Source organism: Cetorhinus maximus, chromosome 3 (assembly GCF_964194155.1).
Source record: "Cetorhinus maximus chromosome 3, sCetMax3.hap1.1, whole genome shotgun sequence".
Taxonomy (NCBI): domain Eukaryota; kingdom Metazoa; phylum Chordata; class Chondrichthyes; order Lamniformes; family Cetorhinidae; genus Cetorhinus; species Cetorhinus maximus.
The window spans coordinates 20,148,156-20,174,590 of record NC_135881.1 but is presented as its reverse complement, the minus strand read 5'-3'; the positions used below and the strand labels follow the sequence as shown (position 1 = coordinate 20,174,590).

The window sequence follows — 26,435 nt, the reverse complement described above, 5'->3', positions numbered from 1 at the left end:
TGCTTCACCGCGATGCTGACTGCAGGGCACTCTTCCCAGACAAGCAGCTAGAGGAATTCCAGATCAGGTCTATTGACCTGGAAACCAAACTGCGTACATTGTGCAACATAAGGGAGGGGGAGAGATACCTGGGCACTTTGTTCCAGAAGACAGTCACACCCCTTAGAGCAGGGCCGTCTGTCTTGGTCAGCAGCAAGGGACAGGAGGAATGTGGCCATCAGTGAAGCAGGTAATGGGACCGAGCAGACAGTAGTGTAGGAGCCTCAGTCTTGGCAATTGTCAAACAGGTTTGAGGTGCGTTCAACCTGTGCGGACGAAAGCGAGGTCTGCAAGGTGGATGAGCAAGCTGGCCGTGGCACCGTGGTACAGGAAGCTGTTCAACCGGGGGAAGAAAAAAGGAATGTAGTGGCAGTAGGGGACAGCATAGTGAGGGGGATTGACACCGTTCTCTGCAGCAAAGAGCAAGAGTCCAGAAGGCTGTTTTGCCTGCCTGTAGCCAGGGTTTGGGACATCTGCTCAGGGCTGGAGAGAAACTTACACTGGAAGGGGGAGGATCCAGTCATCGTGGTCCATGTAGGTACCAACCACATAGGCAGGACAAGGAAGGAGGCTCTGCGTAGTCAATATGAGGAGCTATGTGCCAAATTAAGAAGCATAACCTCAAAGGTAGTAATCTCTGGATTATTACCTGAGCCACATGCAAATTGGCACAGGACAAATAAGATTAGAGGGATGAATGCATGGCTCAGAGACAGGTGTGGGAGAAGTGGGCTCTGGTTTGTGGGGCACCAGCACCAGTACTGGGGGAAGTGTGGGCTGTATCGTTGGGATGGTCTACACCTGTGCCGTGCTGGGATGTATGTTCTTGTGAATCACATAACTAGGGAAGTAGGGAGGGCTTTAAACTAAACTGGGCGGGGGTGAGGGATCAAGCTTGGTAGATGGGGGCAAAGCAAGGGGTAGATTTAAATCAGGAGACCATAATAGTAATATGGAAAATGAGGGTCATAGAACAGCAGGAAGGGACAGAGAGAAAGCTAAGAATACACCAATAGTCAAGACTAGATGCTACAAAGATAACAAAACGATGAAACTGACAGCTTTGTATCTTAATGCACATAGCATTCATCACAAAGTAAATGAATTGATAGCGCACATTGAAGTAAATAAGTATTACCTGATAGCCATTGCGGAGATGTGGCTGCAGAACGCAAGGATTGGGTCCTGGATATTGACAGATATATGACATTCAGGAAGAATAGGAAACTAGGTAAAGGTGGAGGGGAGCACTGTTGTGCAAGGATGGCATTGGTACAATAGTTAGAGATGACCTTGTTTCAGGACATCAGGCTGTAGAATTGGTTTGGGTGGAGATGAGGAACGGTAGGGGAAAGAAGTCACTAGACGGAGTGGGCTACAGGCCCCCAAACAGTAACCACAATGTAGGACAAAGTATGCAAGAAGAAATATGGGTGCTTGTGATAAAGGGATGGCAATAATCATAGGTGATTTTAATCTACATATAAACTAGAAAAATCAAGCTGGCAGTAGTAGCCTGGATGAGGAGTTCATAGAATGCTTTCAAGAGAGTTTTTTAGAACAGCACATCTCGGCCCAACCAGGGAGCAGGTTATATTAGGCTTGGTGTTGTGTAATGCAACAGGATTAATTATTGACCTCAGAGTGAAGGCACCCCTTGGTAGCAGCGATCACAATATGATTGAATTTTACATCCAGTTTGAAAGGGGAAGAGTGGGTCTAAGCATAATATTTTAAACTTAAATAAAGGCAACTATGTGGGCATGAAAGCTGAGCTGGCTGAAGTGAACTGGGATACTAGGCGAGAGAATAGATCAATAGGGAAGCAGTGGCAGACATTAACGGAATATTTCAGAATACTCAGACTAAATCTATTCCTACTGTATAAAAAAAAATTCTAAAGGGAGGACCCACCACCCCTGGTTAACTAAAGAAATTAAGGAAAGCAGCCAGCTTAAGGAAAAAGCAAATAACTGTGCAATGATGAGTGGTAGGTCAGATGATTGGTCAAAATATAAAGAACAGCAGAGAATGACCTAAAGGATAATCAGGAGAAAGAAATTAGAGTATGAGAGGAAGCTAGCTAAAAATGGTAAAATGGATAGCAAGAGTTTCTACTGGTATTTAACAAGAAAAAGAGTACGTAAAATGAGTGTTGGCCCTCCAGAACGTGACATTGGGGAGTTATTAGTAAATAATAAAGAAATGGCAGATGAAATTAACAAATAATTTGCTTTTGTCTTCATTATAGAGGATTCAAAAAACATTCCAGTAATAGCTGTAAATCAGGAGGTGGAAGGGAGAGGGGAACTTGGTGAAATTACAATCGCCGTGGAAGCAGTACTGAGCAAACTGATGGGATTGTGGACTGACAAGTCTCTGGACTTCATTATAATATCCTAAAAGAGGTGGCTAATGAAGTTTTTAAAATTCATTCATGGGATGTGGGCTTCACTGGCTCTGCCAGCTTTATTGCCCATCCCTAGTTGCCCTTGAGAAGGTGGTGCTGCCTTCTTGAACCGCTGCAGTCCACGTGGTGTAGTTACACCCACAATACTGTTAGGAAGGGAGTTCCAGTATTTTGACCCAACAACAGTCAAGGAACAGAGATATATTTCCAAGTCAGGATGGTGAGTGACTTGGAGGGCAGCTGCCAGGTGATGGTATTCCCATCTGTCTGCTGCCCTTGTTCCCCCAGATGGTAGTGGTTGTGGGTTTGGAAGACGCTGTCTAAGGAGCCTTGGTGAATTTCTGCAGTGCATCTTGTAGATGGTACACATTGCTGCTGCTGTGCGTCGGTGGTGGAGGGAGTGAATTTTTTTGGATGTGGTATCAATCAAGCGGACTCCTTTGTCCTGGACAGTGTCAAGCCTCTTTGAGTGTTGTGGGAGCTGCACTCATCCAGGCAAGTGGGGAGTATTCCATCACACTCCTGACTTGTGCCTGTAGATGGTGGACAGGCTTTGGGCAGTCAGGAGGTGAGTTACTCGTCACAGGATTCCTAGCCTCTGACCTGCTCTTGTAGCCACAGTATTTATATGGCTAGCCCAGGTTCAGTTTCTGGTCAATGGTAAACCCCCAGGATGTTGCTAGTGAGGGTTTCATTGATGGTAATGCCATCTGATCTGTTAGTTGTGTGATGGCTTAGCTCTGCCTATCACTTGCTGCTTATGCTATTTGGCACGCAAGCAGTCCTGTGTTATAGATTCACCAGGTTGACACTTTATTTTTAGTTGTGCCTGGCGCTGCTCCTGGCATGCGCTCTGGCACTCTTCATTGAACTAGGGTTGAACCCCTTGCATGATGGTAATGGTGGAGTGGGGGTTATGCTGGACCATGAGGTTACAGATTGTGTTCAAGTATAATTCTGCTGCTACTGATGGCCCAAAGCACCTCAAGGTCTCAGTCTTGAGTTGCTAGGTCTGTTCAAAATCTATATTTTCTAATCCTCTGGAAGAGTCCCAGAGGATTGGAAAACTTCCAATGTAACACCCTTATTCAAAAAGGGAGGGAGACAAGAAACAGGTAACTATAGGCCAGTTAGCTTAACATCTGTCATTAGGAAAATATTAGAGTCTATTATAAAGGATGTAATAGCAGAGCATTTAGAAATACATAGTATATTCAAGCAAAGTCAGCATGGCTTCATGAAGGGGAAATTATGCCTGACAAATTTATTAGAATTCTTTGAGGAGGTAACAGGCAGGATAGATAAAGGGGAACCAGTAGATGTAATATATTTGGATTTTCAAAAGGTGTTCGATAAGGTACCGCACATAAGACTACTTAAGATAAGAGCCCATGGTGTTGGGGGTAGTATATTAGCATGGATAGAGGATTGGCTAACTAATAGAAGACGGAGAGTTGGGATAAGGGGGGCATTTTCAGGATGGCAACCTGTATCTAGTGAAGTGCCACAGGGATCAGTGCTGGGCCCACAATTATTTACAATATATATTAATGACTTGGATGAGGGAAGTGAATGCACTATCGGCAAGTTTGCGGATTATACAAAAATAGGTGGGAAGGTAAGTGGTGAGGCTGACACACAGCCTACAGAGGGATACAGACAGGTTAAGTGAGTGGGCAATAACTTGGCAGATGGAATATAATGTAGGAAAATGTGAGGTTATGTACTTTGGCCAGAATAACAGAGGAGCTGAATATTATTTAAATGGGGAAAGAATGCGAAAGCTGCAGTTCAGAGGGATTTGGGGGTCCTCATGCATGAACCACAAAATGCTAGCATACAAGTTCAACAGGTAATAGGGAAGGCAAATGGAATGTTAGCCTTTATTCCAAAGGGAATGGAGTATAAAAAGAGGGAAGTCTTGCTAAAATTAGACAAGGCACTAGTTAGACCACACCTAGAATACTGTGAGCAGTTTTGATCCCCTTATCTAAGGAAAGATATAGTGGCGTTGGAGGTAGTCCAGAGAAGGTTCACTAGGTTGATCCTGGGTATGGAGGTATTTTCTTATGAGGAGACATTGAGTAGGTTGGGCCTGTACTCATTGGAGTTTAGAAGAATGAGAGGCGACCTTATTTAAACATAAGATTCTTCAGGGGCTTGACAGGGTAGATGCTGAGAGGTTGTTTCCCCTTGTGGGAGACTCTAGGACCAGAGGGCACAAGACAGAGATGAGAAGGAATTTCTTCTCTCAGAGGATAGTGAATCTGTGGAATTCTTTATTGCGGAGGGCTGTTGAGGCTGGGTCGTTAATATATTCAAGACTAGGTCGTTAATATATTCAAGGCTAAGAAAGACAGATTTTTAATCAGTAAGGGAATCGAGAGGTATGGGGGAAAAGCAGGAAAGTGGAATTGAGGATTTTCAGGTCAGCCATGATCTCATTGAATGGCGGAGCAGACTCGATGCTATGAATGGCCCACTTCTGCTCTTACATCTTATGGTCTATCCCATTTAGCACAGTGGTAGTGCCACACAATATGATGGAGGCTTGCTGGGCCATTTCTTCAGTGTGAAGTGGGGCTTCGTCTCCACAACGTTTGTGCAGTGGTCATTCCTACTGATGCTGTCATGGACAGATGCATTTGCGACAGGCAGGTGGTGAGGATGAGATCAGGTATGTTTTTCCCTCTTGTTTGTTCCCTCACCACCTGCCACAGACCCAGTCTAGCAGCTATGTCCTTTAGGACTCCGCCAGCTTGGTCAGTACTGGTGTTACCAAGCCACTCTTGGTGATAGACATTGAAGTCCCCCACCCAGAGTACATTCTGCATCAATGCCACCCTCAGTGCCTCTTCCAAGTGTTGTTCAACATGGAGGAACACTGATTCATCAGCTGAGGGAGGACGGTAATTAGCAGGAGGTTTCCTTCCCCATGTTTGACCTGACTTCATGGCATCCGAGTTGATGTTGAGGACTCCCAGGTCAACTCCCTCCTGACTGTATACCACTGTGCCGCCGCCTCCCCTGGGGGTCTCCTACCGGTGGGACAGGACAAATCCAGGGATGGTGATGGTGGTGTCTGGGATATTATCTGTAACATATGATTTTGCGAGGATAACTATGTCAGGCTCTTGCTTGACTAGTCTGGGACAGCTCTCCCAATTTTGGCACTAACCCCCAGATATTAGTAAGGAGGACTTTGCAGGGTCGTCGTGGGCTGTTTGCCATTGTTGTTTTGGGTGCCTAGGTATGTGCTGGGTGGTCTGTCTAGTTTCATTCCTTTTTTGAGACTTTGAAGCAGTTTGATACAACTGAGTGCCTTGCTGGGCTGTTTCAGAGGGCATTTAAGAGTCAAACACATTTCTGCATGTCTGGAGGCCAGACCTAAAGGACATTAGTGAGCCAGATAGGTTTTTACAAGAATCAACAATGATTTTGTGGTCATCATTATACTTTTAATGCCAGATTTTTAAAATTGAATTCAAATTCCACTATCTGCCATGGCAGGATTCACACCCAGGTCCTTACCCTGGGGATTACCAGCCCATCGACAATACCACTACGCCATCGCCTCCAGTAGATGTGTTGGTGTTAATTTTCCAAAATTCTCTAGATTCTGCAATGGTTCCATCAGACCAGAAAGTAGCAAATATAACCCCTCTATTCAAGAAATGGGTGAGGCAGAAAACAAGAAACTATAGGCCAGTTAGCTTAACCTCTGTTGTGGGGAAGGGGTTAGAATCAATCATTAAGGAGGTTATAGCTGAACACTTGGAGAAACTCAAGGTAATTGGGAAGAGTTAGCATGGTTTTGTGAAAGGGAAATCATGTTTAACCAATTTATTGGTGTTCTTTGATGGAATAACATGCACTGTGGATAAAGGGGAACCTGTAGACGTGCTGTATTTGGATTTCCAGAAGCCATTTGATAAGGTGCCACATCAAAGGTTATTGCATAAAGTAAGAATTCATGGTGTAGGCGGTAACATATTAGCATGGATAGAAGATTGACTGACTGTCAGAAAGTGGAGCCTGCATAAATGGGTTTTTTTCTGATCGGCAGGATGTGATGAGTGGAGTCCGGCAGGGTTTTGTGCTGGTGCTTTAACTTTTTACAGTTTATGTCAATGACTTAGCCAAGAGGAGAGAAGGCACAGTAGGTTTTTTTAAGATTTATTTAAGGAAGGATGTAAATGTATTGGAGGTGGTTCAGAGGAGCTTTACTAGATTAATACTTGGGATGAGTGGCTTATCTCATGAAGAAAGGTTAGACAGACTGGGCTTGTTTCCACTGGAGTTTAAAAAATTGAAAAGTGACTTCATTGAAGTGTATAGTGGTATTGACAAGGTGGATATATAAAGGATATTTCCTCTCATGGGTGAACTAGAGGATGCTGTTTTACAACTAGGGGTTGCCCTTTTAGGACACATGAGGAGAATTTTTTTCTGAGGGCTGTGTGACTTTGAAACTCCCTGCATTCAAAGGCGGTCGAGGCGGGAGCCACTGAATATTTTTAAGGTGAAGATAGATTTTTGTTAGGCAAAGGAATCAAAGTTTATTGGGGATAGATGGGAATGTGGAATTCAAAACACAAACAGATCAGCCATGATCTTATTGAATGGTGGAGCAGGCTCATGGGGCCGAATGGCCTTCTACTCCTATTTTATATGTTCGTAATCACACCAGCTCTTGTTATTCATCGCAACCTCACCTTCCCACCATGTTGCTGAAATCTCTCTCTCTGGTAACTGATCTCCAGGCAAGTTGTGACTTCATTGCACTTGCTGCCTTTCTTCATTGCTCTAAGACTTGGTATTACTCAACCAAATCCATGGCTTTGTTTCTAGTCCACTGTATCTGGGAGCTGTCAGATAGTACTGTTCTAATCTGCTGCCCACCATCTGTGAGAAGCTTTAGCTGCCTTCTGGTGGTAGCTTCAGAGTCCCTTTTGCCAAGTTCTGCCTCAGGGAAAATGTGATTATGAAATGGGGGGGGAGGTCAAAGGAGAAGATGGTTTGTGAATTTGGTGTGCTTGGAGAGTCACTCAACTCAGTATTGTGAGGGAACTGAACTGGTGTTCACGGTTGAAATTCTGAAATCTGTAATCTGCAATATCTCTGCAGACAGCTTTTCTGGGCCAATTTTGTCTGATGATGTGATCAGCACTTACAATGTTTACTCAAAATTACATTTTTGAACCGAATAAGAAAATTGATTCATTTAATATTTTAATTGCTTTCTTCGTGGAAAGGTTATTGCTGAGACGACCCCTGTTAATTTCAAAGTAGGTCTATTGTAAATAGCAGTTAATTGAAGCTGATGATTTATTCATCTCTCCTGCAACCGTTGAACTGTCAATTTGACCCTAAATGAAATAGCTCGCAACCTTTAATGTAATCTTTTTTGCACCACTTAGGTGCATCTATATGTACATAACCAGTGCACTAGAAATTCTGTAAAATGTAGACTGCTGTTACTTTTGCTGCCACTTTTTAAAAAACTATTTTTACCTTTTTGACCTAGATAGTGTTATCCTACCTGGGGGGCAACCAGAAGGACATCAACACTGGTCAACTCCCCATCGAAAAGGCAAGCCATGGGGTGTCTAGTGGCTCAGCCATTGTATGGTGAACCATACAAACCAGCTTCAATCCCCCAGTTGAACTCTGTTTCAGCAGCTGTAGAAGTACTAGTTATTGGGCTTGCTGGGTTAGAAAGAGGGAAAATCAGCCAGGGCTCCTAATTGAGTGTGTGTGCATGGAGTGTAGATCAGGACAAGGGCCGGCTCTGCGGTTGACAAGCTTACTGGTGCTCAAATTGACTTTTTTAATTAGACTGGGTTTTTTTTATTCTGCAAATAATCGCCATGTTGAATAATTTTCAAAACTCATTATTGGACTTGTGTGCTAGAGAGGATTTTATTTAATTAATAGTTTTGGGTTAACTTATTGTGCTGGTATATTATCCAAAACTATTAATAATCTAAAGTACAAGTGTGGCAAAATGTTTTTGTGTGGGCAGCAGGAAATGAATTAAGACAGCAATGGGCATCAAGTCAATTAAGTTACTTTGGCAACTAATGAATTAAATGGAGAAGTAGGCAGCAGTGTATTCATAAATTCATAGACCAGCAAGCACACCGAAAGATCCATGTCTTAATAGAGCAGCGGGCTCAAATCAATAAATTGCCGCAACATCAGTGAAACCAACACTTGCAACTGGCTCCTTTTTGGTATAGTCGTTGCATGTACAGGTTGAAAAATCAGTTGCATTCACAGTAACCAGGACCCAAGCCTAGCTCTACCCAGTGATACAAGAGCTTGTTAGTTGTTACTGAGGAGTTTGCTTGAGAGAAGCACCCAGCCACCAAGGCTAAATGCAATAGGTTTTGTGATTTCTTCAGAAAAATGTATGTTTGGTATTGATTGAATTGAACAATTACAACAACTTGCATTTATGTGGTGCATCTAACAACTCTGGCTCTGGTTATTATTTTATCAGCTTTTGAAATTTTTAAGCCAGTGGGGGTTTTCATACATAAAAGAGAGTTTGGTTGGCCTTCAAAGTAAATTCATCAGAAAAATGTTAGCTAATGTTGCCATAGTTGACACAAAAATGTTTCTGTGTGGGCAGCAGAAAATGAATTAAGACAGCAATGGGCAACAAGTCAATTAAGTTACTGTGGCAACAGGTACCAGTGAATTAAATGGAGAGGTGGGCAGCAATGAATTAATACATTTATAGACCAGCAACACATCAAAAGATCAATACATTAATAGAGCAATGGATACAAATAAATTAATTACTGAAGTAACAGCGAAACCATCAAATCAGTGGGTTTTTGTGAATTTAAACCTTTTTTGCTGCTTTCTGTTTTCTAACCCTCTGAGCCAAGCACACATTGACTTTTGCCACTTTGGCACTTGCATTTAAAGGTCCACTAAAGGATTATCGTGTTAGCAAATGTGAAGATAACCTTTTTTTTTAAATAAAAGGGTTCTTAAGCTAAAAGATGTATTTTAGTTTGTAAGGGGTTTAAACATTTAATACTGGATATGTCTATCCCAGACTGAGTTTAATATTGATGAGTTTAAGACCTCTGATCTGTGGATTTTTTAATAGTGCTTTACCACCATGGCAAATAAAGATATAGATGAGCAAGTGGGTGAGGTAACAGGTCGCAGTCATGTCATGGGATGCCAAAGATTCGTTTAGGGACTGTTCACTCACCGTTCGTAGATCGTGATGTGGAATGATGAAACAGGATGAGAAACAAGAAAATAGAATTAATGCTGCTCTCTCTGTCTCCACTCTCGCTCTGCTGTTGAACTGCTTATGAGACCCAATGTCAGATGACCTGAAATTTTTCCCATTTAAACACTGGGAGAAATGAAATCATTATCTTTTCTACCCACCACAAGCTCTGTGCCCTTTCCATCAATTCCAGCCCCCTCCTAGCCACTGCCAGGTTGAATCAGCCTTTTGGTAACTTTGTTTTCATATTTAACTCCAAGCTGAGCTTCTGACCCCATGTACTCTCCTTCCTGAAGAGCACCTAATTCCACCCTGTTACATTGCCTGCCTTTCCCCTGTTGGGTTTTTATGACAGCCGCATGGTCAGCCACATGTTTGAAACTGAATACACAATTTTAAACAGCCAAGGTATAATTTTAACTTCCATTCTCTGGAATATTAGCCTAGGCCTCTGGATTGCTAGTTATAAAACAATTTATTCTCTGATTTACGATGGGTGAACACCATGGGAGATGTACTAATTAATAGTAAATATTTGAAGAATTTGAATGTCATTACTTTGCTGCATTTTCAGTAAGGAGCACAGCTGTGGCCCTTCATTAAAGGATAGCACGAATAAATTAGAATAATTTTTACTGTAAATTTTGGATTATGAATCACACCTTCATGCAATGAACATAGGTGCATAATTTGTATATCAATGTAAATTCTATGTATTTATGAAATGGCAATTGTAAAAATGATAAGAAAGATTTGTACATAAGTAGGAGTTGTGCACCAGATAATGTGATAATATTTGTTTGTGTGTTTGTAAATAAATATGTTTTAGTTGTATGATTATTGATGACCATACTGCAAAATTAAGTACTTCAATACCATTAGGTTTAGAGTAGCTATGGGAAAGTCTGACTAATGGTGAAAATTTCAACTGCAATTGTTAATTTCAGTGAGTCGAAAAGGATCTGACCTTGGTGGAGTGGAAACAAAGATTGGCAGGAAAATAAGCAATGGGAGGCCTTCAAAGAAGAGATATTTCAGGTGAAAACTAGAGAAGTTTCTACGGGGAGGAAAGGAAGGACATCCAAAGCTGGAGCTCCCTTGATAGTTATAGAAATTGAGGTTAAAATGCAGCAGAAAGAGGGGGCTATGAATAATGTCAGGTTCATAATATAATTAAGCTGAATATAGATATTGCAAAGCAAAGCAGAAAAATGACATATGAACAAAGAAACTGTATGAGAAAAGGTTAGTTGGTAATAAAATAGAGCTCTAAAGTCTTTGATAAATATTTATAAAAAGTAAAAACATAATCAAAGGAAAAGCAGGGCTGATTAAGAACCAAAAGGAGAATCGTCTTGTGGAGGCACTAAATGCTGAAACATTAAATCAGTACTTTGCATCTGTCTTTACTAAAGGAGAGGATGCTGCTTTTTTTTTTAGATTGGATAGGAAATTGGAAAGGATTAAAAGAAAAGAGGAATTGACAGTACTCAAAGCAGACAAGTCAGTTCAGGTGGAATGATTCCTAAGTTTTTGACAGAAATGAGGGTGGAAATAGTGCAGGCTGTATCCACAATTTTTCAGTCGCTCCCTTGGATATGGGAGTGATGCCAGAGGACAAGAGGGTTTGAATGTTGCAACTCTGTTCAAAGATGGAAGAGAGATGAACCACCTAACTTCTCACCAGTCAGCCTAACATTAGTGGTGAGAAAACCTCTAGTTACAATAATTGTAGATTAAATTAACTCCCATTTGGAAGAACATAGGTTAATAAATGACAGTTAACATGGATTTCTTAAAGCCAATTTGTGCGTCTCTAACTTGATTAAGTTCTTCAATGAAATAACAGAGGGTTGATGAAATTTTTGTTAATAGACTTTTAAACGGCATTTGACCTTGACTTTATAAATAGAGACATGAGTGTAAAAGCAAGGAAGTTATCATAAACCTTTTTAACTCACTGGTTAAACCTCAGCTGGAATATTGTGTCCAATTCTGGGCATTGCACTTCAGAAAGCATGTCTGGGCCTTGGAGATGGTGCAAAGAGATTTACCAAAGTAGTACTAGATCTGAGGAAATTCAGTTATGTGGACAGGCTAGAGTAGTTGGAATTGTTCTCCTTGGAGCTAAGGAGGTTAAATGGTGATTTAATAGAGACGTTCAAAATTGAGGGATTTTGAGATCAGATAGGGAGAAATGGTTTCCACCAGGAGGCTTGGTAACCAGAGAACTTAGATTTAAGATAATTGGCAAAAAAAAATCCAAGGGCAAGATGAAGAGTTTTTATTTACCCAGAGAAATCCATTGCCTGAAAGAGTGGTGGAAGTGGATTCAAAAGCAGCTTTCAAAAGGAAAGTTGATATGCGCCTAAAAAAATAATCGGGCTACGGGGTAAAGAGCTGGGGAGTGGGATAAATAGGAAAGCACTTTCAAAGACCTGGCATGGTGGACTGAATGGCTCCCTTCTATGCTGTATGATTCTATGACTTATTGAAATCCAAAACTAGAAACTGCTGGAATGCTTAGCTTTAATGTTTGTTAACGAATCACTTATAAGTTCATACTTCATGAAGTATCAATGGGCTTTGACCCTGGCACTGTCAGTTTACTTGTTTTACTTTACGTTTTCCGACAAGAATTCCTAACCTGTTAAAGGTTACTTCAGTAATTTATGTAGTGGTGCGGATTAAGTTAGTGAAGCATTGGACTTGATGTGAAGGAACAGCACGTGCCAAACATCTTGCTGACAGCTGGCCCACAGAAGTTTTGTTGGGCATCAGAGGAGAGGCTTCCTGTAACTGGGTGTCTATTCCAGCTCACCATTCTCTCCAGAGACCTGTGATGTCTGTGACCAGTGAAAGCAACAGCAAGGCCCTTCAACCAGTCAGATTGAAGATGCCTCAATGAGGTATAAAAGTCCAAATCAGAAGTATAAAGCAAAAAATATAACTTAGATTTAAATTATATATGGAAAGCAAAATAACAATTGGGAAATGTGGATGGGATTTTTTTTATTCATTCATGAGATGTGGGCTTCGCTGGCTGGGCCAGCATTTATTGTCCTTAAGAAGGTGGTGGTGAGCTGCTGCCTTAAACCGTTGCAGACCATGTGGTGTAGGTACACCCACTGCTGTTAGGAAGGGAGTTCCAGGATTTTGACCTAACGACAGTGAAGGAACGGCGATGTATTTCCAAGTCAGGATGGTGAGTGACTTGGAGGGGGACTTCTTGGTGGTGGTGTTCCCCTCTATCTGCTGCCCTTGGGAGTGGTCATGGGTTTAGAAGGCGCTGTTGAAGGAGCCTTGGTGAATTTGGTACACGCTGCTGCTACTGTGCGTTGGTGGTGGAGGGAGTGAGATGAGAAACAGATAGAAATATTTTTTAAAAGTGCCAATCTTCATCGAGGATGAGGCTCTACAGCTGTAAAACTAATGTTTCAGGGCCAGAGAGGTTGTGCATCAGAAATGATCACTTATTTCTCCATTTAAAAAGTCACTCAGTCCTGACTGTACAACTCCTAATATTTTCTGCTATTTTTAGTGTGGAATTAGTGGGCAAACACAACAAATCATGCTGTTGCAGTCATTTCAATGTCATGAGGACTGCAACAGCGTACTGTTGAGGATTGGGGTATCTCTGGCAGCTTCTAAAGTTCCACATTTAACTGTGCATGTACAGATGCCTAAAGTTGCTGTCCAATTTATCCCATAATAATCATAAGCACTGATAGTCTTGTAATTGTTACCACAAAGTCAGGCCCAGTTATGAATAGATCAGAGAACTGGCTGAGATTATAAATGGGCATTGTGACAAGGTCATCATTTATTGCCTGTCCCATGGTGCCCTTGAGAAGGTGGTGGTGTGTTATTTCTTGTTGGGAGTCTGTGTAATGAATGTGCTGCTACAGTGCTATTAGGTATGGGGCTCCAGAATTTGACCCTGCGAGGATGACGAGCAGTGATGTATATCTGAGTCAGATTGGCGAGTGACTTGGAGGTAACGTTGTTCACATCTGGGGAGACGATGCCTTGGTGATATTTTTGCTGGACTAGTAATCTAGAGACCCAGCATAATGCTCTGGGGACCCGGGTTCAAATCCTACCATAGCAGATGGTGGGATTTGAATTTAATGAAAATCTGGAATTAAAAGTCTGATGATGACTGTGAAGCCAGTGTTGTTTGTTGCAAAAACTCATCTGGTTCACTAATGGCCTTGAGGGAAGGAAATCTGCCATCCTTACCTGGTCTGGCCTACATGAGACTCCAGATCCACGGCACTGTGGTTGACTCTTAAATGCCCTCTGAACTAGGGGGCAACTAGGGATGGGTAATAAATGCTGGCCTGGCCAGCGACGCCCACATCCCATGAATGAATAAAAAAAAAAATTACTTGCTGCCCTCGTCCTTCTAGGTGATGGAGGTCACTGGTAAGGGGGATGCTGCTGAAAAAGTCTTGCTGACATGTCTCAGTGCACCCAATGCTGGACCGTCATAGGCCTCTATACTGCCTAGGTCTTGCATGCAGACATGGACTGCTTCATTATTTGAAAGTTGTGAATGTAGCCGAATACTATAATCATTAGCAAACAGCTCCACTTGTAAACTATCTCTAAGAAATTGCCTGAACCTCCAACATGTCACTTCGGTTCAGTGGGTTGGAATGTGAACAGATTTGCCTTTGGTGTACTATTCTTGGTGAAAGGCCAGGTGCTTTTCTTTGCTATCCGGTGTTACAACATGGGATACTTCTAAGGAAACTGGTTAAATTTTCTGCTTGCGTTCTGTGGAATAGGTGGTGGAATGGATTAAAATAAATGTATTTAATGCCCAACTTCTGTGGCTCACAGCCAGGGCTGTAATGCACCATTGTAATGCCTCCCTAGTGATTTGCTATTTTCTGTGTAAATGTCAGAAAAGAACTGAAGTTCATTTGTTTATTTGACAGCCTGTTCATCAGTTTTCAGTGATGTTGAAATGTGATGATGTAACCTGTACTAGGAGCCAAATTGGATTTTGTCCAAGTCAAAATTCTAGTTGATCGTCAGTTCTGGTTTCTTAGCAGTAATCAAGGAAGTCGTGCTTGGTGCAGGGTTGTGAGGTAGTGGTATGATAGGAGGGGGTGAAAACAAGGAAGAGAATTACAGTGATGTAGTAGCATGTGTGATTTAGCAGCTGAAATACTTCTCTTGTGCTGAGGCTTGTTAAAATCTTAATCACATCTATTTTTCTCTTTCTCTCCCCAACTCAAAATCATTCTCAGTCCATGTGACTGTATATCAACTGTAGCATAGAGCTCTGACCTGTTCAAGGTCCAAACCATTGTCATTTATGCTTGGAGACACATGAGCATGATCTGGGATGCTTGCTTTTCAATTTCATGGCTACATTGTGAAAAGAAACTCAATACTTGAATATTGTCAATTGCCCAGATTATTTTCACATGGATTTTATTCCAACCAAAGCTCTGCTGTCATGACCTGGTGCAGCAATGATGCAGGTTGGACAAAAGTCCAAGGATACAGATCACTTTGTAGAATTAGAAAAGACAAATGGGGACAGGGTTGCAGATGATACAAAGACAGGTGGAGGGACAGGTAGTATTGAGGAGGCGGAGAGGCTGCAGAAGGATTTGGACAGATTAGGAGAATGGGCAAAGAAGTGACAGATGGAATACAACGTGGGCAAGTGTGAGGTCATGCACTTTGGTAGGAAGAATAGAGGCATAGACTATTTTCTAAATGGGGAGAGAATTCAGAAATCTGGAGTGCAAAGGGACTTGGAAGTCCCAGTCGAGGATTCTCTTAAGGTTAACTTGCTGTTGAGTCGGTAGTTAGGAAGGCAAATGCAATGTTGGCATTTATTTCGAGAGGACGAGAATATAAAAGCAGCGATGTGCTGCTGAGGCTTTATAAGGCTCTGGTCAGACCACATTTAGAATATTGTGAGCAATTTTGGGCCCCGTATCTCAGGAAGGATGTGCTGGCCCTGGAGAGGGTCCAGAGGAGGTTCACGAGAACGATCCCAGGAATGAAAGGCTTAACATATGAGGAACATTTGAGGACTCTGGGTCTATACTCGATGGAGTTTAAAACGACGAGGGGGAATCTGATTGAAACTTACAGAATACTGAAAGACCTGGATAGAGTGGACGTGGAGAAGATGTTTCCATTAGTAGGAGAGACTAGGACCCGAGGGCACAGCCTCAGAGTAAAGGGAAGACCTTTTAGAACAGAGATGAGGAGAAACTTCTTTAGCCAGAGAGTGGTGAACCTATAGAATTCATTGCGACAGAAGGCTGTGGAGGCCAGGTCATTGAGTGTATTTAAGACCAAGATAGATAGGTTCTTGATTGGTAAGGGGATCAAAGGTTACGGGGAGAAGGCAGGAGAATGGGGTTGAGAAACTTATCAGCCATGATTGAATGGCGGAGCAGACTTGATGGGCCGAATGGCCTAATTTCTGTTCCTATTTCTTATGGTTCATTTTATGTGAAAGGGAATTTGATTATGATTTAATTAGATTTATCTGGATCAAATAACATGGAAGCTATATGGAGCGGGACAAAATGGTGGAAACTAACAACAGCTATTTGCTATAGACCATCAAACCAGAGGGAACTTTGTAGTGAATTAAGGAAAGTGTATATAGGAGCAGATGTAGTTGGTGTGGGTTATTCAGATTTACTGGAGTTACCCTGGGCATTCTATATTGGGTGCAATCAGAGTGAAAGCATGTTTCTGAAGCAGTATTGGATTGTCTGATGGAACATTTAAGAAACTGGGTGAACAGAAGCTCTGTCAAACCTGATAACTCAGAAGATGGTAGAGCTGGCCATAGAGTTGTACTGGCACAGGGATCTAAGAGAGAGTGCCTTGGCAACAATAACTCCAAAATGGTGCCTTTTAAAGTTCGAATTATGATAGAAAGGAGAGTGACTACATTGGAATGTTCAACAGGACAATTAGAGGAGAAAACATGGAAGAAAAGCAGACTTTGTTTAAAATTCCATAGAGTACAGAACAGATACTATTGAGAAGAAGAGTTAGAGGGAAAATACTAATATTGGTAATAATGAAAATAATGTAAAGAATGAAGGAAAAACATGGATCTTCATAAAGTATATTTTTTAAAAATTGGTAGCACAATGGATCTAGATGAATATAAGGGTTAAGAAGCTTGTCAGGAAAACTAAAATTGAAAATCAAACAGCAAGCAAGAGTAAAATAAATATTTTTGACTCAATAAAATTACATATATTTTAAGAAGTATAGATCCCTTTGGCACCTCAGTTTCTCTGGTTTAACTAAATTACACGTGATGTCAAATGACTGAAAGCAAATACCTAAATTAATCTTGTGTTCACATGGATTGTCTCCCTGGTATGGACATTGCAGTTTCCAGTGGGGATGGAGAAAGTAATAAAAACAATAAAATAAATTTTAGACCATCACTGATGAACATGAAGAAAGACAAGTCAGCAGACCTGGATATGCTTCATCGAAGTGGCTAGTTAAATTGGCCAATTATTGCCACTATATTTTTGTCAGCTTTGTTGACAATACCAATTCTGTGGATATGACGTAACTTTACTTGCGTTTCAGCAGTGCTTTTCACGCTCTGCTATATGAATGGTTTGCCTACAAGGGAGGAAGGTGCTAAAAGGAGGTAAACATCTGAGGTTGTTTAAAAATTGGCTAAGCCTGTGAAAGCAAAGGGTGTTTGGCAGTGGAGTAAGCACACGCAACGGTGCCATTGCTCTTGATAGCACAGGCAAATTGTTTGAGTTGAGGGCAGAAACAAAACTTGTAGGGATCAATGCTCAATTGGGAATTATGTCAATAGGGCATAAGGCAAAAGGTATTCTAGATAAGATTGTCAGTCGGGCTCACAGGCGCATTTGTGTATACTGGAAACTACATATATTAATACATAGGACCCCGTTCTTTGCAGACAGAAAGAACATGTATACACATTGTGCCTGTTTCAGCTAAACAAAATAAGTGACAGCCATTCACTGGTTCATTCCCCAGGGCAATGTCTTGACCAATCAGAGTCAAGCTGCCTGGTTTAGATTTCAAGCAATGTTTGACAGTTAACTGTCAGTCACCATCAACTGGTGCATTCTCCATGGTAACGCCTCTGCAGATAAGAGTCCAGTTGCCAACCAGTCAGCGCACTCCTCTCATTCAGTGTTGTTTCCCCTGACATTGGTATTTTCTTGTGAATTGTCCTGATGAGTGCAAGATGAAGAACTTTGACAAAAAATGTCACTGTCCTCCGCAATACAAAATTCTCTTGTTTCAAACCGTGGAACCTTGTGCCTTTGGATTTTGGATTTTTTTTAAAGTACGTTACTGGCCTTGACTGAGATCGTAACAAGTTGCAAGGTTCTCTTAAGTTTAAATTGAAGTACTTTTATCTTGGACTACCCAATAGGTAGTGGAGCCATGTAATGTAAAAATAATTTGAGAGAATTGAATAAGTATTTGAAGACCTAGGATTAGCTAACTATTTAAGCTTCCCTGAGAGACTTTTATCTGTAGTGCAGCAATACTATTATTGTCAGACAAGTGTCTTAACATAAGAAATAGGAGTAGGCCCTTCAAGCCTGCTCTGCTATCAAGATCATAAATGACCTTGACTCCCACAGTTCTTGATTCCCTAAGTATCCAAAAACCTGGCAGCTAACATGAACTTGGGCTAAGCAGGTAATATTGACTTTTTTAAGCACTGTAGATCAATGATCTCATAATTATGCATTACAGGACATAGGATCCCTAATCTAAAATGGTCTTACAGGTTCACTGAGAGTATTGTCAAGAAGGATATGCTGGTGTGTTTTTAATTATATATAATATTGCATCCAGGATGCATTTTTGTCTCTCATGCTCGCAGATTTCAATGCCTGGACAATGGTAACCCCCCCCGGCCCCAGGATGTTGATGGTGGGGAATTCAGCGATGGTAATATCATTGAATGTCAAGGGGATATAGTTAGATTCTCTCTTGTTGGAGATGATCATTGCCTGGCACTTGTGGCACAAATGCTACTTGTCACTTATCAGCCCAAGCCTGATTTTTGCTCAGGTCTTGCTACATATAGACACTGACTGCTTCAGCATTTGAGAATTGTAAAATCAGCAGCAAACATCCCCAGTTTTGACCTTATGATAAAGGAAAGATCATTGATCAAACAGCTGAAGATTGTTGGACCTAGGACCCTACCCTAAGGAACTCATGCAGGTTGAAAATGGTTGCAAATGCTTCAGCCTTGTCTTTTGCACTGATGTGTTAGGTTCCCCCATCATTGAGCATGGGGATATATATAGAGCCTCCTCCTCTTGTTAGTTGTTTAATTGTGCACCACCATTCAGGACTAGATGTAGCAGGATTGTTGAGCTTAGATTTGATCTGTTGGTTGTGGGATAAATTAGCTCTATCAGATGCGGCTTGGCAAACAAGTAGTCCTGAGTTGTAGCTTCACCAGGTTGATACCTCATTTTTAGATATGCCTGGTGCTGCTCCTGGCATGTCCTCCTGCACTCTTCATTGAACCAAGGTTGACCCCCTGGCTTGATGGTAATGGTAGAGTGGAGATTATGCTGGGCCATGATTGTGGGAAATCTGCAAAAGCTATCTGTAAAAAGGACAAACCAGTCAAGTCGCCCAATTGCAATTTTTAATTATTCATCCCATAAATGAAAAGCCTTGTAACTATGACATAAAAATTGTACAATTTACAAAAAAATGAAGTTTACTGTAGCATTTTCTGCACTTGAAATATCTGTAACAGTGTTCAATACCAGAGACCTGTGTCCGTGAAAGAAGTTCGAGTCTATACTTAATACAGGTTTCCAAACCACCCTTAGCTGAAGAGATTTAAATGACCAAAGTAAAGCTTCCAGCACACTGAGGTTCTAAAACTTGATAGCAAAATTGGGCTTTTGCAGAATGTTCCAACTTTTACTGAACATAAGATTTGCTGTTTGTAACCCTGTCCTTTTCTCTGGCAAGCTGTTGTTAGGTGCATTTCCATAATTGGAAAGTTTATTTTGTCTGAAATGTCAAATCGAGGTAAAGCATGAATTCTTCAATTTTTCTTAAGTACTTTTAAAGTAAAAGTGGTGTACATTTATGCTGGCTGACCTCCCTTACATTTAGTCAGCAGACTCAGTCGAAGCCCAACGGAGTGTTCAGTTGAGGTAGGAATAATTAGACCAGTGTATGTGGACATATTTCAAGTCATGTTTCTTAATATACTTAATTTGTTCCTATTTTTATATCACATCACATTTTATATAGTGGATAGTTAAATGTTATACAACCATTTGGAAAGCAGAGCAAATATGTTAGTTGGACTGTAGGAGTTAGTCTGCAGTACAATATAAGGAGCTGGGAGGTAAAGAAATGAGGTGCTGCAGCTTAGCTAATGTAATTATATTGCAGCAAGTTTATATAGGTGCCATTATACATTGGAAAAGTCAAATGTATAACCACAAGGACTACAGTTCAAAGGGAAGGCCCATCATCTTAATGCATCTTGGGATGGACAATAATTGTGAATTTGCCAGTGTCACTCAGAATTTTTTTTTTAAGAAGTGCAGCTGTATTTGTTTTTATAAGTAGCTTGCAGATATTTTGTTAAGAAGTACAGAGCTATATTGTAAACGAAGGAAGATGTAAATTAGTTTGACAAATTTCTTCACATTCTCTTAAAAAAAAATACAGAACCTTAAAACAAAAATTTTCAAATAAAATGCATAATGGATTGCTTGCGCAAATTTATTTTTAAACTTACAATTAGCTAAGGAAAAACAATCAAAATATTTTATTGACTCTGGGGCGAATTCATACAAAGTTATTTCCAAATTCTTTCACTGGAGCTGTGTATCCTTCTACAACCAGTATCTTTCCCCTTACAACAGGTGAAGCATTGTTGACACCACGGGAGATTTTCGAGTATTATAAATTCTGGAATCAAGGGCCCTATCTCACATCAGACATCATACTTTGCTCTGTTGCTAAACAATTTTTTAAATAAAGACAAAGGAAGTCAGTCATTGACATGAACCTAAAACTTTTGAATCATTTAGAATCTGTAAAATTCCCTCACCGAATAACAAACTGATTACTTACCTGTTAAACTGTGGCTTTAAAGGACACGGCTGTACCTTATCAGCAAAATGGTAATACTTTACATGATGCAACACTTCTCTCATTAAAATGGTGCATCGTCCCACTTACACCATGAGAGATTTACAAGTAACAAAGCTAACCTCTGCGTGAGACATAATTGTGACACTTGGTTCTATGTCACGTATCTTTATTGAGTTGTGGTACACCATCTTAGAATGTAAGAAAATGTGAAGTAATCAAAAGGTTTCCATTGTCTCTATTAACTCAATTGTCTTTTCACATGTATAGATTCAATCTATGACTATGGAAATTCCAAAGATTTCTGCAAAAGGAAATTGAAATTATTTGTACTTGGAATGTTTTGCCTATTGATATAATTGCCTAGTTGCTTTTAAGAAATGATGGTGACAACCAGAAAAATAATCTTCAGCACACCACTGTAGAAAAGGAGGATATGTAGCCACTACACAGATTGCATGTTATAAAACAAATAAATTTACTACATATTAAAGTTCTGTGATAACAGATCCTCAACAATTTACAGTGTTAGTTGAGCAGATTACACTTTCAGTTTTATAAATGGTTTGCAGAATGTACAGGCATAATATTGAAGCTTTAGCAATAAATTGAAATTTAAGCAAAAACATTTTTAATTACTTCTTTGTTTTTCATGAAATGTTTTGTATCAGGTCTCCTTGCCACACCGCAGCGCCTCTGTCTACGTGTATTAATGTTACAGTGGCCTCTGAAGAACAGACAAGCAGATATTGGGATGAGCTCAGTCAAGTTGGCCTTCCTGATGATATTGATGTCCAGGCCTTATTTGAACCTTCAGGTATTGAAAGCATAGATGTGGTCTTAATGAATTGTTCTCTCCAAGCATTTATCTGTTTCCATATTAATGGTTGTGATTGACTCGGGTTTGATATCCATTTGTGACATATTCCATATCCTAGTGTACTTAGTGTAATAATTCCAATTTCCCCATTGACCTTCCATATAAGTTTATATAGCTTTAGTTAGCTATTCACCAACCAATGGAGTTGATCTTTGACTATTTGTTCTAACTCTTCAAAAGTTAATCAATCATGACCTGCCCTGCACGAATCCATGTAGTATCTGATCAGTCTCTATCTTTCATTCTGTTTGTAGCTGAGGCCTGAAGTATTCCTGTGATGTTTTGTAGATGGTGACTTGCAGAATACTTCCTTGTTCAAAACGATGGTGGTAGTTTCTGTCACGTGCATAAAAATAATTTTCCATTATAAAAAACTGCTGTTCTTAAAATATGGGATGTTCAGTAGTATATTGTATTGCCTTGTTGAGCTGTTTGTAAGTCAGTATAGTCTAAGCATATTCATAGAGAACCAGAGTGTCCCTGCTAAAGACGTTTTATTGAACTGGATGTACAGTTCACCACTGTGACCCAGACTTTATAAATCTAATGTTTGATACCTACCATCGGTAGTCCAAAATGATGTAAGAAATAGAAGCATTATCTTCTAGCTTAGAAAATATTTGTGTATCATTAGGAAAATGTTACTGATTTAATAACTAACTGGAGTTCCACAGGTCATATTTGTGTCTTGTTCTACCCAAAATTAATGCATAGTTATCAATAGAAATAAAGTAACTTGAATTTTTAAAATAGACATCCAAGGAGATAGTTTTGTAAAGTGTTGTGAAGTATGTAGGCAGTTAAATTCATTATGTGAATTACTTAAAATGCAAAATAAAATTTTACCTGTCTCTTATGTATTTTTAATTTTTGGTTGACAGGTCACTGTTGGGTTCACCATTGTTGTGCAGAATGGTCTTCTGAAGTGTGCCAGGCAAACGGACCGGTACTGGTGAATGTGGACAAAGCAGTCCTCTCAGGGATTACAGAGGTAAGTTGAAATTTCAGGGAAAGAGGAAATTAACCTACCTGAACTGTGGCCTCATGACTTTTAAAGAAAATTATTACTTAATGGAAACTACATTGCTGCTGTATGTGAGCAGTTTACACTGTTTAGAAAGTTAAGTCAGAAGTTGGGCCTGGAACCTCCAGATACATATCAAATTATAGATTTTGTCATGTGCCTTTTTGATTTATGCTGTTCCTGTGATGAGCAAGGGCTTTCAACCCTAATTCATCTTTAAAAGTGCAGTAATACAAGTTAGAGCAGCTGAAAACTTGGTGCCAGCAAAACTTTAGGGCTATCAAAATGTTCTAAGGAAATCCACAAATAACAAAACTCTTATAAGCTTGGTTGTCCATGAGTTAAGTGACATTCCTAACAGCTGTTTACAGTTAGGCAAAACATTTATCCTGTGTTTTAAACTAATGTACAACACGGATAATGTGCAATAGACTTTTTCATAACTCAACAAATATACGATAAATAATCTTTATATGGGTGTTGCATTGCGTCAATGAAGCTTCAAAATAGCATTAGTGGATGTGTTGAATGAAAAAGCTATAGAATGCTTGAGTAAGAACTATGATCTCATTTAAAAAAAAATTCCTCCAGTGTCAAGGTGTTTAAGATTTTCAGATCTGACACAAACTAGCATCTGTAGATTAGGAGAATAGGTATAGTGGTGCCTTGGGTGTAAGAAAATATCTCAGTTTCTAAATATATTGATGGATAATGCCAGCGGTAAAGGTCAGTTGTGGCAGGAATTCTTGCTCAGCTTAGCAACTCAAAGGTCAGAATATAGAGGATTGGTAATTGTGAACTATTTTGCGCCATGTTCATGGGTCTTCAGTCATGACCTTTTGGTTTATTAGATGTGTTATCAAAATCCTATTGACAATGTGCTTATTAACTGAGGTATAGAATTGCCATTGTTATTCAGGATCTGCAGTGATAATTCAATGACAAGTTCTGACCATTGTATTAAGTTGATAATATGAAAGTTGTGTAAAATTCTTCAGTCGTGACCTCTACTTTGCCCTTCCTAATTGCTCATGCAGGTTGAACTGGATGCACACAAACTTGCCCACCTGTCTGATCAACTGAGCTTTAAAACCCCTATCTATCATCAAGGCTGCCTACTTCAAACTTTGTTGCCTACTTCCATTCCTACCTTACCCCTGTTGCTGCTATAATCTTTTATCCAATCTTTTTTGTCACCTCTAAACTCAGTTTTGACAATGTCCTTCTCACAGGCCTCTCAAACTCTGACCTTCCATAAACTTCATCTTGCCCAAAACTTTGCCTCCTGCAACCTGATCCACATTAATTCCCCTTCACTGACACCTCTCCCCTCGGTGGCCAACACTGCCCATAAACTCCTACCCTTCCTGTAATAGTTTAACCCTTTCGGGTTTAAGTTCGATCTAACCACATGACCGGTGGCGTTTACATGCGTGTTTTAGTACTGTTTACTGTTTAAAAAACTTATTGCTATATTGTTACTTATACTCCTAAGAATTTTGGAGGAGGGGAATAAAATCTCATTTTGTTGCAATCTTATAAATAACTAAGCATGCTGTGGAAAAGTCTATTTCTGCACATGCTTTTGCACTGTGGGGCCCCTGAAAAATGTATTTCTTTGTGGCAGCCACCCCTGCCTGTATTTCTTTTTGCCAGTTTTTGCCTCCCTCCATCTAAAGGCACCAACTCTTTGCTTGGGTCCAATTCTTTGGGTACCCATTTCCCATTACTACCTAATTTTCCATTGCCCATGTGAACCCATGTAGTGGCTATCCGCAGGCTGTTCAAAGACAGCAGAACTGCATGAAGCCATCGTCACCTAATATCTACTCAAGATCACTGTCAGTAGTGCCCACTGCACTGGAGGGACCCCTCTTTTATTTTGCCCCCTCCGCTTCCTCCTCCCTATATTAGAGATATAATGGCCTGGTCCAGGCCCTATGCTTCCATTGAGATTAAGTGACTCGGTGTGAAACTGGAACCTATTGGTCTCTGTGGCTTCATACTATAGTACAGTGTATTACCCACTAGATCATTGAAAGAAAGGGAACTAGTTCTGAGATAATGAAGCTACTTCTGCCATTTGAGTTGTTACAAATATTAGTGCTTTTTTCAACATCACAATGTGTGACACAAATACTTAAACTGCTAAACTCGAGAACCCAGTGATTTCCTTGAACCCTGGCTGCATAAGGGATAATAGGTTGAGTTACAAAAAACTTTTTGGACTTTAGTTGACCATCAGGACTCTGTAATTCTGAGCAGGGTCACACCTCATCTTGGAAAAGATTAATATTTTCATAACTCTTATAAATCACTGATTATTTTATTCATTCACAGGATGTGGGCATTGCTGGCATGACCAGTATTTATTACCCATCCCTAACTGCCCTTGAGAAAGTCCTGGTGAGCTGCCAGGTACAACTGAGTAGCTTGCTAGGCCATTTCAAAGGGCAGTTGAGAGTCAACCTCACTGCTGTAGATCTGGGATCACATAAAGGCCAGACCAAATAAGGACAGCAGATTTCCTTCCCTAAAGGACATTAGTGAACCAGATGGCTTTTTTTAACGATGATCCAGTAGTTTCACAGTCATCATTACTAATGCCAGCTTTCTGTTCCCATTTAATTTAATTAATTGCCATGCTTGAATTTGTTTCCAGATCATTAGCTCAAACTTGTGGATTAACAGACTAGCAATCTAACCACTAACGTACTGTCCCCGAATTGCACATAGTACTCAGCTAGAGTTGTGTGTCCAATTCTGAGCACCACACTTCAGGAAAGAAATTAAGTCCTTGGAGAGGATGCCGATGAGATTTACTGGAAGTGGTAGGAAAGATGAGGTGCTTCAGTTATGTGGAAAGATAAAGAAGCTGGGATGTTCTGGGATGTAGAGCAGACAAGGTTAAGGGGAGATTTAATAGAGGTTCTCAAAATAATGAAGGGTTTTGATGGAGTAGATAGGGAAAAACTGTTTCCACTGACTGGCAGAAAGGCCAGTAATGAGACAATAAAGATTTAAGGTAATTGGCAAAAAGAACCAGACATGATCTGAGATTCCTTTTTTACACAGAATTTTGATGGTCTGGAATGCACTGCCTGAAGGAGTGTTGGAAATAGATTTACCAGGGACTTTCAAAAGTGAATTGGATCATTACTTGAGAAGGAAATGCTTGCAGGCTATGGGGAAAGAGCAGGAGAGTGGGTTTAACTGGATAGCTCTTTCAAACATCCAGCAAAGCTGGGCCAAACAACGACCTTCTGTGCTACACGATTGAGCGTTTACAATTATTCAAACAATAATTAGGTGTAATGCCCACTTGCACCCTTGGTTCGAAGAAGAAAAATAGCCCATACCACAGCGCTTTCTGATTCGAACTTACCCACTTTGTGCAGTTTTCATCCTTATATTTTCTTGAGAAGCTTGAGACTGTTGGCACTCTTTTTGTTGGCGTTGTGGGTTTTAAAATGTATATCAGCAGCTAAAGAAAAGCTAACAGTTTGCAATTATTGAAAGTAAAACCAGTTGGGTTCAGAGGTATGTAATCACTACTGCATGTAGAATTCATATTAGCAGATGGTACAGGAAAAATTTGTTTAATTGGAATAAAAAATTAATTCACGGGATGTGGACTTCACTGGCTGGGCCAGCATTCATTGCCCATCCC

The 26,435-nt window shown here is 40.4% G+C and overlaps 1 protein-coding gene across 12 annotated transcripts in view; it reads left to right on the top strand.

The window, feature by feature from the left end:
• kmt2ca (lysine (K)-specific methyltransferase 2Ca) overlaps nucleotides 1-26,435 on the top strand; it is a 455,613-nt gene that overhangs the window by 203,225 nt on the left and 225,953 nt on the right. For all 12 annotated transcript variants that reach the window (XR_013575392.1, XR_013575394.1, XM_078537008.1 and 9 more), the window contains exons 6-7: nucleotides 21,533-21,678; nucleotides 22,623-22,732. Coding sequence is in view for 10 of the 12 variants with exons in the window: in XM_078537008.1 (XP_078393134.1) it covers nucleotides 21,533-21,678; nucleotides 22,623-22,732 (256 nt within the window). In the remaining 2 variants the exon portion in view is untranslated. The remainder of the gene's footprint in view (nucleotides 1-21,532; nucleotides 21,679-22,622; nucleotides 22,733-26,435) is intronic.